The 15,687-nt window shown below is 36.3% G+C and overlaps 2 protein-coding genes across 2 annotated transcripts in view; one reads left to right on the top strand and one right to left on the bottom strand.

Moving 5' to 3' along the window:
- Positions 1 to 572: 572 nt before the first annotated feature.
- LOC306845774 (uncharacterized protein) lies at positions 573 to 4,298 on the top strand (the record flags this gene model as incomplete). The annotated part of the gene is made up of 12 exons (XM_079378755.1): positions 573 to 624; positions 1,504 to 1,593; positions 1,806 to 1,866; positions 2,391 to 2,456; positions 2,601 to 2,698; positions 2,797 to 2,841; positions 2,922 to 3,000; positions 3,090 to 3,152; positions 3,396 to 3,446; positions 3,536 to 3,750; positions 3,896 to 4,055; positions 4,138 to 4,298. Exons 2-12 carry the CDS (start codon positions 1,561 to 1,563, stop codon positions 4,296 to 4,298), a joined length of 1,032 nt encoding a protein of 343 aa, XP_079234881.1. The 5' UTR covers positions 573 to 624; positions 1,504 to 1,560.
- Positions 4,299 to 6,989: 2,691 nt separating this feature from the next.
- The window catches only part of LOC306846090 (contactin-associated protein-like 2), a gene marked incomplete at both ends in the record, with an annotated part of 40,711 nt that continues 32,013 nt past the window's right edge, over positions 6,990 to 15,687 (bottom strand). The window contains 10 exons of the mRNA XM_079379201.1: positions 6,990 to 7,189; positions 7,996 to 8,070; positions 9,881 to 10,111; positions 12,248 to 12,341; positions 12,451 to 12,584; positions 12,775 to 13,002; positions 13,958 to 14,194; positions 14,331 to 14,549; positions 15,127 to 15,297; positions 15,507 to 15,634. Of these exons, the coding sequence (XP_079235327.1) occupies positions 6,990 to 7,189; positions 7,996 to 8,070; positions 9,881 to 10,111; positions 12,248 to 12,341; positions 12,451 to 12,584; positions 12,775 to 13,002; positions 13,958 to 14,194; positions 14,331 to 14,549; positions 15,127 to 15,297; positions 15,507 to 15,634 (1,717 nt within the window). The remainder of the gene's footprint in view (positions 7,190 to 7,995; positions 8,071 to 9,880; positions 10,112 to 12,247; positions 12,342 to 12,450; positions 12,585 to 12,774; positions 13,003 to 13,957; positions 14,195 to 14,330; positions 14,550 to 15,126; positions 15,298 to 15,506; positions 15,635 to 15,687) is intronic.

Raw genomic sequence — 15,687 nt, 5'->3', positions numbered from 1 at the left:
ACGTGAGCTCATTGTGAGTTCATCTGATCCTCATACTGTGAGCCTCACCATGTGAGTAAAGCGTGAGCTCATTGTGAGTTCATCTGATCCTCATACTGTGAGCCTCACCATGTGAGTAAAGCGTGAGCTCATTGTGAGTTCATCTGATCCTCACACTGTGATCCTCACCATGTGAGTAAAGCGTGAGCTCATTGTGAGTTCATCTGATCCTCATACTGTGATCCTCACCATGTGAGTAAAGCGTGAGCTCATTGTGAGTTCATCTGATCCTCATACTGTGAGCCTCACCATGTGAGTAAAGCGTGAGCTCATTGTGAGTTCATCTGATCCTCATACTGTGATCCTCACCATGTGAGTAAAGCGTGAGCTCATTGTGAGTTCATCTGATCCTCATACTGTGATCCTCACCATGTGAGTAAAGCGTGAGCTCATTGTGAGTTCATCTGATCCTCATACTGTGAGCCTCACCATGTGAGTAAAGCGTGAGCTCATTTGTGAATGCTTCACACTCCTGTCCAGTTGGCGGTGGTAAATTCACCATCTAAGCTGGTTTTCCAACCACCATAAAACATGTAAAGAAGATGAAGAAAAAGTTGTGCAAGGAATTGTTACACTGCAGAAATAGTGAGTGGGCTATTTACATACTTTCAGATGATATTATAATTTAGATATGCAATTTGGTCTGGTCTTTTTTTTTAGCAGAGTACTGCTCACACATGCTACATGTGCACCAGCCATTTTACCTGGCTTCAGTAATCACAGCAGATGGCTAGCTGCAGCTAGTTTGCATATCAGTATTTGTGACTTGTTAGGCCTGTTATGTCAGATCGTTACAACATTACTAACTTATATTTCAATATATTTATTTTATTTATACTTATATTTATTATGCCCAATTACAGTTATGTACTTACAGTCCATAATAGAAAAATAGGTTTTAATAGTTAAATGTTTCGCTTGATTAATTTGTGACTTCTGAGAATAGTTTAATCTGTGGCTGAAATTTGGGTATAAGAACACAAATTCAAGTTGTTTCAGTTTGTTATATGTCTAATATAAGACAATTTTTTAGTTTTAAATAAGTATTTTACAGATTTCTAAAATATTTATGTTCTCTTTATTATGATAGGTGGTCTTATAAATTTGCTAATCATAATATATTTATTTAGTCTATGATGAATAAATAGTTGACTGAATTTCCATTATACACATAGTATACATAAATTTCCCACTAACAGGAGACTATGATCAAGCAAATCAATACATCTCAGATTACACAACTGGGGTCTCAGCAGCAGAGGAGTCAATTACTTATTCAATGAGAGACCCTGCAGTTGTGGAATTACCTGAGAAGAGAAAAAGGAAAAATAAGCTCTGTGATGAAAGTGACATCAATTCAGAGACATCTTCCTGTGAAGGTCTGTATATATTGAAATTATCGGTATGCAGAAAACAATTTAGGCATAACTCTGTGATCATTCTTTATTTTTATGTACTAAACAGATATGAACTTGAAGCAGTCAGGAAATGAAGTGAAGCAATCTGGTCTGAAGTCAAGAAATGTTCCACTGCCCAAACCTCCTATTTACCATGGTTAGCCTGTTTTAACTTTTATGAAGAACTTTGAACTCTCTAAAACACTTTTATTTATTTTTTCAATACATTTTTGATTATTTTATTTCTTCTTTTGAACATTAGTCAATATTCCACTCATTCAGAAAGTTCAGTGTGAGAGTGTTTTAACTTTTTAACTAAACTTGTATTTAATAAAATGATTTTTTCTTCTGCATGATCTGTCTTTAAAGATACTCTTCAGAGAAGTGGGGAAAAAAGATGAGAATGATCCCAAAAGCTCTGCTTTCTCAGGTGATTTAAACATATACTGTACACACATATACAAAAGATAAATCCATGTATTATGGTGTGTATAATGTGTTACTATGCAGAGGTTTTTACACTTTATATTGCCAAAACCCACCATATATGATGAACCTTTAGCTAAGGACCCCTTTCCTGTAATAAAAAACAAACTTTTAAATTCATACTTTAAGAGTAATGTTGGGCATGTAAACCTGAAGATAAACATTATTAGTTCAAATGTATTAGTTTTATAGAAGCTTTACAAAGAAGACTGCCTTACAAATCCCATACTAAAGATACAAAACAAATATAAACACTTCAGGAAAAATGTATCTATCAAGAACTGAAAAATGTGACTTAACAATGTTTGAATACATTAATATTTCAGCTTTGTCTGTTTTGTATACATTTTTTGAAGACCCTTACAACCCTCTGGAGGCCTGTTGTGGGTCCCCTGACCCCAGTTTGAAAACCCATGCATTCATGTATTGATGTACATTAAGCCACTTACTTCTATGTCTTCCTCTCAGAATTTCACGATCTTCAACAACATCACATGACTTCTGAAGAAATTCCAGTGCTTACCAGGATACCAGGTGTGTACATTGACATTTACATTACATTTAGTCATTTGGCAGACACTTTTATCCAAAGCGACTTACAATTGGGGATGTGTATACATTGAAGGTTTGTTATGGCAAAAGATTAGGTGATCATACTTATTTTCATGTGCTAAACAGATGATGTGCATTTAAAGAAGTCAAGAAACGCAATGAAGCGAGTTGGTCTGAAGACAAAGAATGTTCAAAAACTCTGGCCAAAACTCCCATATACCATGGTAAGCTTGTGTTTTAACTTCTCTAAGGAACTTAGCATAATCAGCTTTATAATTTTCTTTGCAGTTTTTGAATGTCTTATGTATTTTCTTGAAAATAGTCAAGAGTCCACTTATTCAGAAAGTTATGTGTGTCAAAACATCTGGTGAGTATGAAAACTTTTTTTTTTTTACTTAAATTGAATCTGGTGAAGCTAATTTGATCATTCAAATTCACATTGTTCAGGTGACTGTCTGGATGATAACACTGAAAGTCCTGATAAAGAGTTATTTCAACTCAAGCCAGCCAAACCCAGTATTCTTAGGTGAGACAATAGATATTCCCTTCAACACATGCCTATCACAAAGTAACTTATAAGAGAATTTTGTGTCATCTGCATGATCTGTCTCACAGATACTCTTCAGGGAAATGTGGCAATGCATGAGGATGATCATCCCAAAAGCTCTGCTTCTTCAGGTGAGTTATAACTGTTTTCCATAAGGGATGTTATTGTTTTTTTTTTTTTTTTTTTTTTTTACATTGTACCAAATGTCCCCACAATTAAATTATAACTCTGAACCACCTACATGTGCATTGTGGATAAAACGATTAAGGAAAAAAATCAGTTTAATTGATTTAGAAAAAACAATTATATAAACAATATAATTGATTTATATAAATGCAATTTAACTGACCTTATGTATGTAATTTTTATAACAGGGAAGGAACCAAAGGAAACAAAATGCAAAGTCACCATGGAGAAATTGTTTGGTATGTGATATATCAATTAGACATTATTTAATTCTACAGAAATAAAACATCCTTGGCTAAATAAGAATCTAATTATTAAAAAATTTCAGATCTGAATACTAAGATTCTCCAACAAATTAAAATGTTGGAACAGAGACAAGCTGTCATCATGAACGACTTGGCAAAAGTTAAGTCTGTTCTCATGAAGCGGGCAGATGAAGATGCCCATGAGGAACTTTTTAAACAACAACAGTGCTCCAGCTTTGAAACGTTTGAAGCCTTCTGTCAGAGGCTCGAAGAAGACAAAAATTATCGAGAGCTTTATGTTAGTACTACTATATAAATCTTACGTTTATTTTTACAACAAAGCCACACTTTAATTGATAATTTTTTGCAGCAGATACCATGTAAATGAAATGTTGAAGCCTGGTATATTTTAATCATAACAATATTATGTATGTTTTTGTCAGGTACACTATCTCATCCATACTCACGGCAGCTCCAATATAGGTGAGATGGTGAGACAGAGTTTAAAAAGCATGGCGACAGACGATGTTCTCTGTCTGTATAACCGAACGGGGAAAGATGGGAAGAAGGTGTTGCCACCTGTGCTCCTGACATGTTTGAAAAGTAAGTCTATAAGTTGTGGTTTGTGCATCTGAACGTTGCTACAGAAAATGTAATGTTAACACCTTGCTCTTTGTGTTTTTAGGATGTGTCAGGTCTTTTCAAACACACAATGAAATCGAGGTGAAGAAGCAAAAAGTCGTCACAATAACTACACCAGAAGCTGAATGTATTCGCCAAGTTGAAATTTTTGTGTCCAATGCCAACACCAGGCTGAAAAGAAAACAAAATAAAGAAAAAAACTGACTTTTTGTTTGATTGCCTTTGTTGATGGAAATAAAGAATGTGCTTGTAAATGTTTGAGATGACTGATCCATTTTAGATAACGGTGAACACAATTATTGCACAGTGGTCTCATATGGTGACCTCACAGTATGAGCACAGAGTGCAGTAACCTCACAATGACCACAGTATGAGCGCACAGTGATCACATTATGAGCGCACAGTGATCACAGTATGAGCGCACAGTGATCACAGTATGAGCGCACAGTGATCACAGTATGAGCGCACAATGACCACATTATGAGCGCACAGTGATCACAGTATGAGCGCACAATGACCACAGTATGAGCGCACAGTGATCACAGTATGAGCGCACAATGACCACAGTATGAGCGCACAATGACCACATTATGAGCACACAGTGATCACAGTATGAGCGCACAATGACCACAGTATGAGCGCACAGTGATCACATTATGAGCGCACAGTGATCACAGTATGAGCGCACAGTGATCACAGTATGAGCGCACAATGACCACATTATGAGCGCACAGTGATCACAGTATGAGCGCACAATGACCACAGTATGAGCGCACAGTGATCACAGTATGAGCGCATAGTGATCACATTATGAGCGCACAGTGATCACAGTATGAGCGCACAGTGATCACAGTATGAGCGCACAGTGACCACATTATGAGCACACAGTGATCACAGTATGAGCGCACATTGATCACAGTATGAGCGCACAGTGACCACATTATGAGCGCACAGTGATCACAGTATGAGCGCACATTGATCACAGTATGAGCGCACAGTGATCACAGTATGAGCGCACAGTGATCACATTATGAGCGCACAGTGATCACAGTATGAGCGCACAGTGACCACATTATGAGCGCACAGTGATCACAGTATGAGCGCACAGTGACCACAGTATGAGTGCACAGTGACCACAGTATGAGTACACAGTGACCACAGTATGAGCGCACAGTGAGTGTGATGTGGCCTCATATTTTGACCACAGTATGAGCGCACTGTGAGTGTGCAGTGACCTCATGTTGTGAACAAAGTATGAGCACACAGTGAGAGCGCTGTGTGGTTACACTTTTAGTTCACTGTGACACACACATTGTGACCACACCATGAGAATATTGTGAGCTCATTGTGACATCATTGTGAGATCAAATTGTTGACTGGGCAATGTGTTCATTATTGGAGTCAGTTTTTTTACAACCCTCAACATGAAATGACATTTTCATCATATCATACGTGAGCATTTTTGAAAAAGAACATGAGAACAAATGATTGCATTACATTATAATAAAATCACAATCATTTTGATGTGACAAACCTTAATAAATAAGCAATTTTGTTCATTTAAAAGACCAATCAATATATTGGTAATGCATGGAGACACATAAAACACATGAATAATTAATGAACATGTACAGAAAGCAACATTATTATAGTGCTTCATTATAAACCAGGTTTTGTAATCTATAACAAATAGTGAATTCATATGAGCAGAGAAGGCAAATTCTTATGACACCATGTTAATAAACTGCCAGAAAGACATAAATTTGTATAATTCAGACATAGTCCTGTCATCATTTACTCACCCTCAAGTTGTTGGCTCCATAGTATTGAAAGAAAACACTATGGAAGTCAATGGGGACCATCAACTGTTACCCACATTCTTCAAAAGAGCTTCAGAAGAAAGAAATTCATACAGGTTTGGAACAACTTGAGAGTGAGCTATTGCTGACAGAACTTTCATTTTTGAGTGAACTATCCCTTTAAGAAATAAAAGTGACTTAACCAAGCACAATGAAGATATTATTAAAAATGCTTTGTACATAAATTTGTGCTGCTGATTTCAAATGAGCAGTGCATTAAAACTGCAAACACACAAAAAAGTCATCTTTCTCCTATATTAACAATAAAGGGTCATCAAATATATCACAAAATCCATGCTTGGCCAGAAGAAACCTTGAACCTTTGAGGCACATTAAAAGACACTGGAGCAAATGGACCATTCAAGATCATTTACTACTGAACACATCTGAACTAAAATCTCTATCTAGAGCTTTCATGTTTTTAAGAGCATCTCCTTATAAAACCGCCTGCCGTGTTTTCAGAGTTTGAACAAGCACTTATGGAGAAACAGATAAATAACACTGAATTCTGAGAACTATAAAGAACATTTACCATGAGATACAAAAGTGCTGCATTAACACTGATGAATGATTCAGAATGCCATTGGCTGATTACCATGCTACAATATATTATTGTCCTGAAGATGCTGACAACAAAATGTTTAAATACAATCAAATGTCATTATCAGAAACTTAATTATGCATCATTCTGTACACATTCCGTTTTGTGCTATTGGAGTATTTGCTGAACACACATTTGTTAACAGACCAGCAGTATTGCGATGATAAAAATGCATCAGTTGTTTTTGTTGTCCCGTATGGAATATGCCTGTCATGTGTGCATGGGATGAATTTGATCTCACAGAAGTCCTTGTGCTGTATTCACTTACATACAAAATAATTACAGAACAGGCATGCCAGTCAGTGCGCAGACTGTGGTCCGAGTGGACTTGCCAAGTGTCCGTTTCACATCGGCTGCTCGAAAAGCTCAGAAAGACCTTTATGTGTTCCTCGGGGTATCCATGTCAGAGAACGAAGCCCCTCCCACGGGGTGTGGCTAAATGAACCACTCCTTCTTGCTCTCGTCGATGGTCTCTGTGAAGGCGGGGTCGTTCACGATGATGGCTGCATCAGCGCAGTCGGCAGAATCCGCCCCTTTGGCCTCGTTGGTGTGGTAGGAGCCCTTGTGATGGAACATGTGACGCACCAGGAACGCCAGCGTGCAGAGGACGGTGAAAATCACCACCGCGATGATGCCTACGTGAGCGAGAAATGATATTAAAATTATGACTGTAATAAATCGGTTTAGAAATATTCTACAGCAATGATAACATAATTCAAAATATTTGAACATTATTATATTTTTAAATAATAATTTTATATATTTATACAACGATATTAAAATAACAAGTGCAATGATGAGTCATAGAATTAAAATCAGCTTAGAAAAGTTCTACACCCATGATAATATATTATGAAATTAGATCACATTTTGTTAATGATTAAATTAAAATGATTTGAATAATATTTATTATATTGGTATGTTAATTGATGAATTGTTAATATTGCATTCTAATATTTTTTGTAAATATTATTATATATTTAGACAATACTATTAAAATAATGACTGAAATGATGAATCATTAAAAACTGCGTAGAAATGTTCTACACCAATAATAAAAAGCAATAATTCTAATTACTTAATATTATTTTGCTGATTTTATTACATTATATTAAAATCATGACTGTAATGATAAATCATGTCATTAAATTCAGTTTAGAAATGTTCTACACCAAAGATGTCATAGCTTAAGGAATATAATTGTCTGTGGGTTGTATTTAAATTGATTGCCATATCATGGAAGATACGGATTCAACAAACAATACAATACATAGAAACATTTTATAAAATCAAAAATATTTTTTAAATGTACTTGTGATAAAAAATTAAAATAAACTGTAAAGGTTTTTCCTTTATCCATCTTACAAAATGCTTGTCTTGATAAAAATGTCTCATGATATTAAAAATGAAAAAAGCATAATACTGGAACAGCATATTTCACCTCCAATTATTGCAGAGTCTCTGTTGACGCCATCACGGCTGACTCGCTCCTCGTTGAACGGGAACTGGGCACCTGCTTGAAAGAAAGAGAAAAGAGCACTGTTTTCTGATTCTAAACTTTGACAATCTGTTTCATTGTTGGCAGGGAGCAGATCTGAGACCAACCGTCTGCTCTTTTCATCTGGCGTCTCCACAGGCTCCAAACGCCATGCTCCACAAATATCCATAAAGCTCAAGGCACTCAGTGTCATGGGTGTGAGCACATGCCCACAAGCACACATCTATCTATCTATCTATCTATCTATCTATCTATCTATCTATCTATCTATCTATCTATCTATCTATCTATCTATCTATCTATCTATCTATCTATCTATCTATCTATCTCAAGTTGTTGTTTTATTGTTATGACAATAACACTGAATTCTTATTCCCAAGCATTTTAAGTTTAGCTGTGTATACTGTTACTGAGTATAAGAGACATATGTATTATATTGATTATTGCTTTTTTTTTCATTAAAATCACTTTAATTATTTTTATTTATTATAATAATTTATATTATTATTTTTTTATTTAATTTTTTTAATTATAAGATGACTAAGAGCTCACTAACTAAGAAAATGTTGATAAATGTTATCAAAAGGAATACATTAGGGGTGTGACAGAGTCAACAGGAATATCTGAACTATAGTTAATGAGTTAATGTGTTGGTCAACATAGGACATAAATGTAAATGATTTTTAGGGTTTATTATTCTTGTGGCAACAATGCAGGCAAAACCTGCTCTGCACACACACTCAAACACACAAACAAACAGGAATATACCACAGTAATCCTCTCTACAGGGAAGAGATCACAGATGTCTTTTACTAATAGTCAGAAGATTTCTCCCAGGCAAACAGGAAAGATCTCTTCAGAAGTGAGAAAACATTTCCTTATGTACATAATGAAATTCTATAAATATGCTGCTCAGGAGTAAAAGATAATGTAAACTTTTTTCCTTTGCCTGCTCACACCTAGATCTTTAGAACACTGATTTTTTTATTTTATCTCCACTTTCCCCCCAATCATATTCCTATACAGATGACAGTTTGTTGATCCAACTGCTTGAATAATGAAAACACACAAAAGGGCAAATACTCCCATTATCTCCACTGGAGACTCAGTGTTATAGATCATCAGAGTCTCTGGAGAAACTAACCTCCACTGCAAGTATGAGCTCAGCCCTTAAATGAATAGATGACCCAAAAATGAAAATTTGCTGAAAATGTACTCACCCTCAGGCCATCCAATATGTTTGCTTTTTCATCAGAACAGATTTGGAGAAATTTAGCATTCCATCACTTGCTCACCAATGGATCCTCTGCAGTGAATGGGTGCCGTCAGAATGAGAGTCCAAACAGTTGATAGAAACATCTTAATCCATAAATAATCCACATCACTCCAGTCCATCAGTTAATGACTTGTGAAGTGAAAGCTGAGCATTTGTAACAAACAAATTCATAATATTGCTTCAGTTTAAAATATGACTCCTCTGTCTAATTCTGCTTTCTCCTGTGAAAAGGTCTGAATCAGAATCAGGTTTAAAAGCTAAAGCAGCCCAAAACAGCTAATGGACTGGAGTGGTGTGGATTATTTATGGATTAAGATGTTTTTATCAGCTGTCTGGACTCTCATTCTGACGGCACCCATTCACTGTAGAGGATCCATTGGTGAGCAAGTGATGGAATACAACATTTCTCCAAATCTGTCTCCAGAAAGAAACAAACTCATTTACATCTTGGGGTGAGTACATTTTCAGCACATTTTTTGGGTGAACCATTCCTTTAAAATATGGAGGAGCAAAGTAACACCATAAAGTGTTTTTTAATCATCGTTTGGTTACCTGCATGTGGGTGCCAGGGGTCAAAGACTGAAGACATTGGTGGTACTGTGAGTGGAGACGCCCCGCAGTTGGACTCCACCAGAACTCCCTGTATGGAGGCTGTGGAGGGGACTCCGGTCCTCAGGGCGGCCTTCAGCGGGGCGATGCGGTTGAACTGCACTCTGGAGAGACAACCCACGAATCCCGGGGTGTTATATCGCTCTATCAACACCGGATCAATCTGACCCGTTTCTGAAAGACAAAGACAACAGCAGAAAACATCAGATGGTGGAAACAATTTTGTGTGAGTGTGAAAGCAATGATAAAAGTTAAAGGACAGGTGTTATAAAATCAGTGATCTAAAATCTGATTGGATGAGTGACTAAAATCTGATCAAAGATTTCAAATCGATCATATCATCTAAAACAGTAAAATCAGTAATATTGTGAAATATTATTACAATTTAAAATAACTGTTTTTTATTTGAATATGTTTAAATTCTAATTTATTCCTGTGATGCAAAGCTGATTTTTCAGCATCATTCCTCCAGTCTTCAGTGTCACATGATCCTTCAGAAATCCTTCTAATATGCTGATTTTCTGTTCAAGAAACATTTCTTATTATCATCAGTGTTGAAAACAGTTGAGCTGCTTGATAGTTTTTTGGAAACCATGAAACAGGTTTCTTAGTAAGATTGATGTATAGAGAGTTCAAAGGAACTATTTGAAATAGAAATCTTTCATACGGTCACTGTTGATCAATTTAATGCATCCTTGATTAATAAAAGTATTATTATTATTTTTTTTAAGAATAAATATCATATTGACCCAAAACTTTTGAACGGTATTGTATATTATACATAGGCCAGCCATTATGTCACATTTTTTCTTGTGATTGTGTCAATGTTGTTAAAAAGCAATATGCCACAGTTATGGGTTTAACCATTAAAACTGAATTGCCTGAAATCCCCTCAACCATTGTCAAGTAACTTTAACATCTCAGCGCTTGTGGCTTATTGCTTTAGTTCACATCTGCAAAACAAGACTGGAACATGACACTTGAAACCTAAAGCCTTGTTTTTCAACATGATCATGATAAAGTTGATGCACTATAAATATGTAAGAAGAGAGAAAATCTTCCTTGTCCTTGATTATCCTCATCTTTTCTTCCCATATATTACTGAACATCACACAAAACATCCAGCTAAAAAAAAAAATCACATCTGAAAAATATATGCTAATATTTTGAATATAAAGCATTTTATTAACTGTACCTGTTTGCTATCACAGAACTGCGTATGTGTTCCCAGCACCTAGCAGGTCTTGCAACTCAAAGAAAAACACCAGATTTCTCCTTTCTGTCTGTCTCTTTCTCAATCTGCTCAATCAATCCTAACTTTCAAACTGTAGATTTCCTTCTGTCTAACCTTGAAGCGACAAATAGCTCGTGAACAATATTACTGAGCTATATGCAGACCCATCACCCGTTCAGCTGCTCTGTGTGTGTAATGCAGCTCAGGGCGTTCCAGCTCATCTCTGCTAAAAACGTCTGCAGGAAAACCTGGAGCCTGGATTGAGATCAGGAGCAGAACCCAGAGCTTTCACATGATGTTGTCAGGACTTACAGTCAGAGTCCAGTTAAAGGAAAAGCAGGAGAGACGTGTTCTTGGTCACTCATAGATTACGACACAATTTTACGTTATGTGAGGAGACTTCAGCCAAGCTATTTCATAATATTATTCCTTGTCAAAAATACTAATGCCTAAATGAGTTTGTTACAATAGATAGATAGACAAAAGATTAAACAATCTGTTTAAAATGACATTTATAGAAAGAAGTATTTAATTTCTAGAGCATATCACTGTATTTCATCATACTTAATATTAATTTTATGAACTAGTACACTGCTGTTCAAAAGTTTGGATCAGTAATTTTTTTGGAAGAAATTAATACTTTTATTCAGTAAGTATACATTAAATTGATCAAAAGTGACAATGAAGACATTTTTTGTTAAAAAAGATTTATATGTCAAATAAATACTGTTTTTTAAACCTTCTATTCTTCACAGAATCATGAAAAAAACGTATCATGGTTTCTACAAAAATATGAAGCAGCACAACTTTTTTTTTTTTTTTTTTACATTGATAACAAGAAATGTTTCTTGAGCAAATTAGCATATTGTAATGATTTCTAAAGGATCATGTGACACTGAAGGCTGGAGTAATGTCTGCCGTGCTACATAAAGTAATAATATTTCCCAATATTAGTTTTTAGTGTTTTTGTTATAGTGAGCATAAGAGAAAGTAGTATAGAAAAGGAACATTTATTAATAGACAGCACACTTAAAACCCCAAATGATGCTAAAATATGTACATAATAGCCTTCTTACCAAAAACTTTTCCTAGGAAAATGGTCTTCACGAGGTTGAACTCAGTGTCCGAGGCTTCAGGAAGAGTGTAGCTCACTGTAGGATAATGATCCACCTGCAACACCACAGACAGACTCTTAAATCCAGGGAATTGTTATCATTCATCTGAACAGTGAAACCGTCTTTATCTAGTGGCTCCATTGAGGCAGATACAGATGCAGCACCTGCAGCTGAATGAGTCTGTCCTGTCGGGTGATGTTGACGTTATGAGGCTGACCGTTAGCCATGTTTCGATGATTCAGGCTGATGGTGAACGGCTCCCTCAATCCTCCCAGGTTATAGCGGATCTGTAGAGTACCTGAGGGAAAACAATGTTTCATCAGTCTTAAGTGCATGTATGCAAGGTTATTATCGTTAAATAAACTAAAACTAAAACCATAAAATAACAAACCTGTTTCTAAGCTATTATTAAAAAAGACTACGCACTTCTCATATCCAAAACAGAACTTATGTTAAATCTGAGCTGTAAAGATGCAAACGTGTCTCACCATTGTGCCGCAGCACCACGGCCAGGTAGTCCTGCGTCTTGGAGCTAATGTAGATGAGGACTGCAGGTGTGTGGGACGTACTGAAACTAAAGCTCAGCTCCTCACGGGTCAGATTTCCCACCGCGCTCAAGACTCCAGAGCTGCCTTCCTTTACTGCAGGAGAGGAGCTGCTCTCAGACATGAGGTCGAACCGCACCAGGGTCCCGCTCTCAAAATACCCTCCAACGTCTAAAACGAAGGCAGATGACAACAACAACAGGGCTTGACGTTAACATCCTTTAATAAAGGGATACAAGGACACATTTAAAAAACAACATGATTTAGTTTATCAGAATACTACTTCGAAGTGTATAAGCTACAGTATAAGAGTTTATGTTGAATTAAATGCCAGATACAGCTTGTGTAACTAAAATACCACTATTAACCAGGAAAATGCTTTTAATTATAAACAAGACTCAAACACACAAGGGCACTTATCTTGAAATGTCTAACCTTTACTATTAATTTACTTTGAAACAATTTCAGCACTCAATAGCTTTTATAAGTTTAAAAATCACATTATACTGTATCATGATTCCTGTTTTTCCATCCCCAAATTTTAGACCTCTTAAGATGATAATTAAGACGTTTGTTAAGCATATTAAGATATTTAAGACTTTATAATGACCACGCGTGCTCCTATACACATTTTACAGTTCGCACACATCTATTTTTAGCTGCAAATGTGAGTGAAATGCTCTGTTGAGCCGTGAAAAATAACTAAAGCAGGTCCAAATTGGCTTGTAGTCCATGTCTGTTAGCTTTGTCATTATCTGTATATGCTAATGTGCTCTTAAAAGCAATCAACTCAATCCGAGCAGCCATCTTCAAGAATTGACTAAAAACACATCTCTTCCATCTTTATTTGACCCTCTGACTTTTCTATTCTATAATTAAAAAAACAAACCTTGCTACGTGTACTGCATTAGGCTAACTGAGACGTGTCATAGCACTTGCATATCATTGCTCTTTTGTTGATTTTGATTGCTTCCATTATCCTCATTGTAAGTCGCGTCTGCTAAATGACTAAATGTAAATGTAAAAGAAAAATTTGTGCATTGAAATCTATTTGTTGTCCATTACAGCCAAGACGAAACTGAACTGAATTATTTATGTACTAATTATGTAAGATAAGTGTCCATACCATCATTGCAGAAAGGCCCGTCGAAGGCAGTCAGACTGCAGTCGCATGAGTATCCGTTGTATTTTTCGACACATTTCCCATCATTCTGGCAATGCATCTCATAGCTGCTGCAGTGACCCGAGCATCCAGGCTTCACCCCTGGTGTGACCTTTGCCCTCCCTTCAAGGTCAAGTGTCACTCCATTGACTTTTAGGGAACGAATGCAACCCAGAAATCCTCTCTGCCCCCCTGAGGCACCTAAGGAGTTTAAGCAACACAAACATAATGAGATATAAAATGTTAATGCTTTACATTAAGGTAAATTAGATACACAAGTAAACATTTTTTTCTCTTGCTAAACGTCTGCTTCCCAAACATCTGCTGGAGATCTTACCTACAAACAGCTGGCTGAAGAGCTGCAGGCGGGTGTGGCCCTGAGGCGGGGCCGACTGCGCCTCCCTATGCACCTTGTCCAATCGCAAAACGGCCTCTTTAATATTCCGCTCCGCCTCCACCCTGTGCCACTCGTCATCATTGAGGGGTGTAGATGAGCGTAGGGTTAGTTCCACCGGCCCGTTACCCACATCAAATGAGAAGGACACCACTGTAGCAGCTGTGGGAAGCAGTGTTGTTACTGTTAACTAAAACTATTAAAAGCTATTTAAAAATTATCAAATAAAAATCTAATGAAAGGAAACAGAAATAAAAATATTAGATGAAAAGCAACCTTTAAAAATTTAACGAATATTCGAAATGTTGCCTTTGCAACTAAGATTTAATTTGAGGTTTAAGTACTAAAACTACTAAAACTGAAATAAAGCTAAAAAGTTTAAATAATGTACATGTAGTTTAAATAAATAATAATAATATAAATAAAAAAGTACAAAACAAAATCAGTAAATCTTATTAATAAATTAAAAATAAATGTATTTTAACATGTTAATTTTAATAAATTAAAATAAAAAATTAAAATATAAAAATAAATAAATATGACAGTGGTATAAATCTAAATATAAATAGTATGAAACTATAATCACACCGGTGGAAAGATAACTGTAATTTACTTCCTGTGTCTGATGAGTAAAGAAACTCAAAGCACAGTTCTTAACAATACGCAGATAAGACAGGATTCATTGAAAGCTTTACAGCAATCCTACTCAAGATGAGGTGATAAAAGTATGTAGACTTACATTTGAGTTCTAAGCGAATAAAATCCGGATTGCCAAGGTTTTCCAGAAAGACACCGTGTGAGGCTGAAGTCTTAAAATAGAAGGAGACGTCTGCACTGGTCTCGGCTTGGAAGGTGGGAAAATGAAGATAAGATGCAGGTGTGTTGAAGGACGCTGCGTTCCAGAAGTGACCTATAAAAGAAACACTGACAACTCAATAGATGTCTGTTTTGGTCAAATTTAAAGCTGCGGTGTGTCATTTCTACTGCCATTAAACATAATTTGAGGTTATCAACCTATAATTTCACATTGATATTAAGGGTAGGTTACAGTTAGTTCTGAGGGTAGGCCTGTGGTTGTTTGTGTGTAGTTGATACATTTTTAAGCACTTTTGCACTTACGATCTCCCTGACAGCGCAGCGGCCCAACAGTGAGTCTGGCTTCAGATCCAGAGCGGTGTACATCACCAACCACCACCTGACTGACAGGCAGATGGTCCTTATACATCAACACACCAGCATCTTCTTTCCTGGAGAAACAAACACGATGCAGAGGAAGAATTATGGACCACAAGGGGGCAAT

This window comes from Barbus barbus (genome assembly GCF_936440315.1).
Source record: "Barbus barbus genome assembly, chromosome: 26".
In the NCBI taxonomy this organism is placed as follows: domain Eukaryota; kingdom Metazoa; phylum Chordata; class Actinopteri; order Cypriniformes; family Cyprinidae; genus Barbus; species Barbus barbus.
Note: the sequence above shows the minus strand (reverse complement) of the source record. Positions and strands in the feature narration are given on the sequence as shown.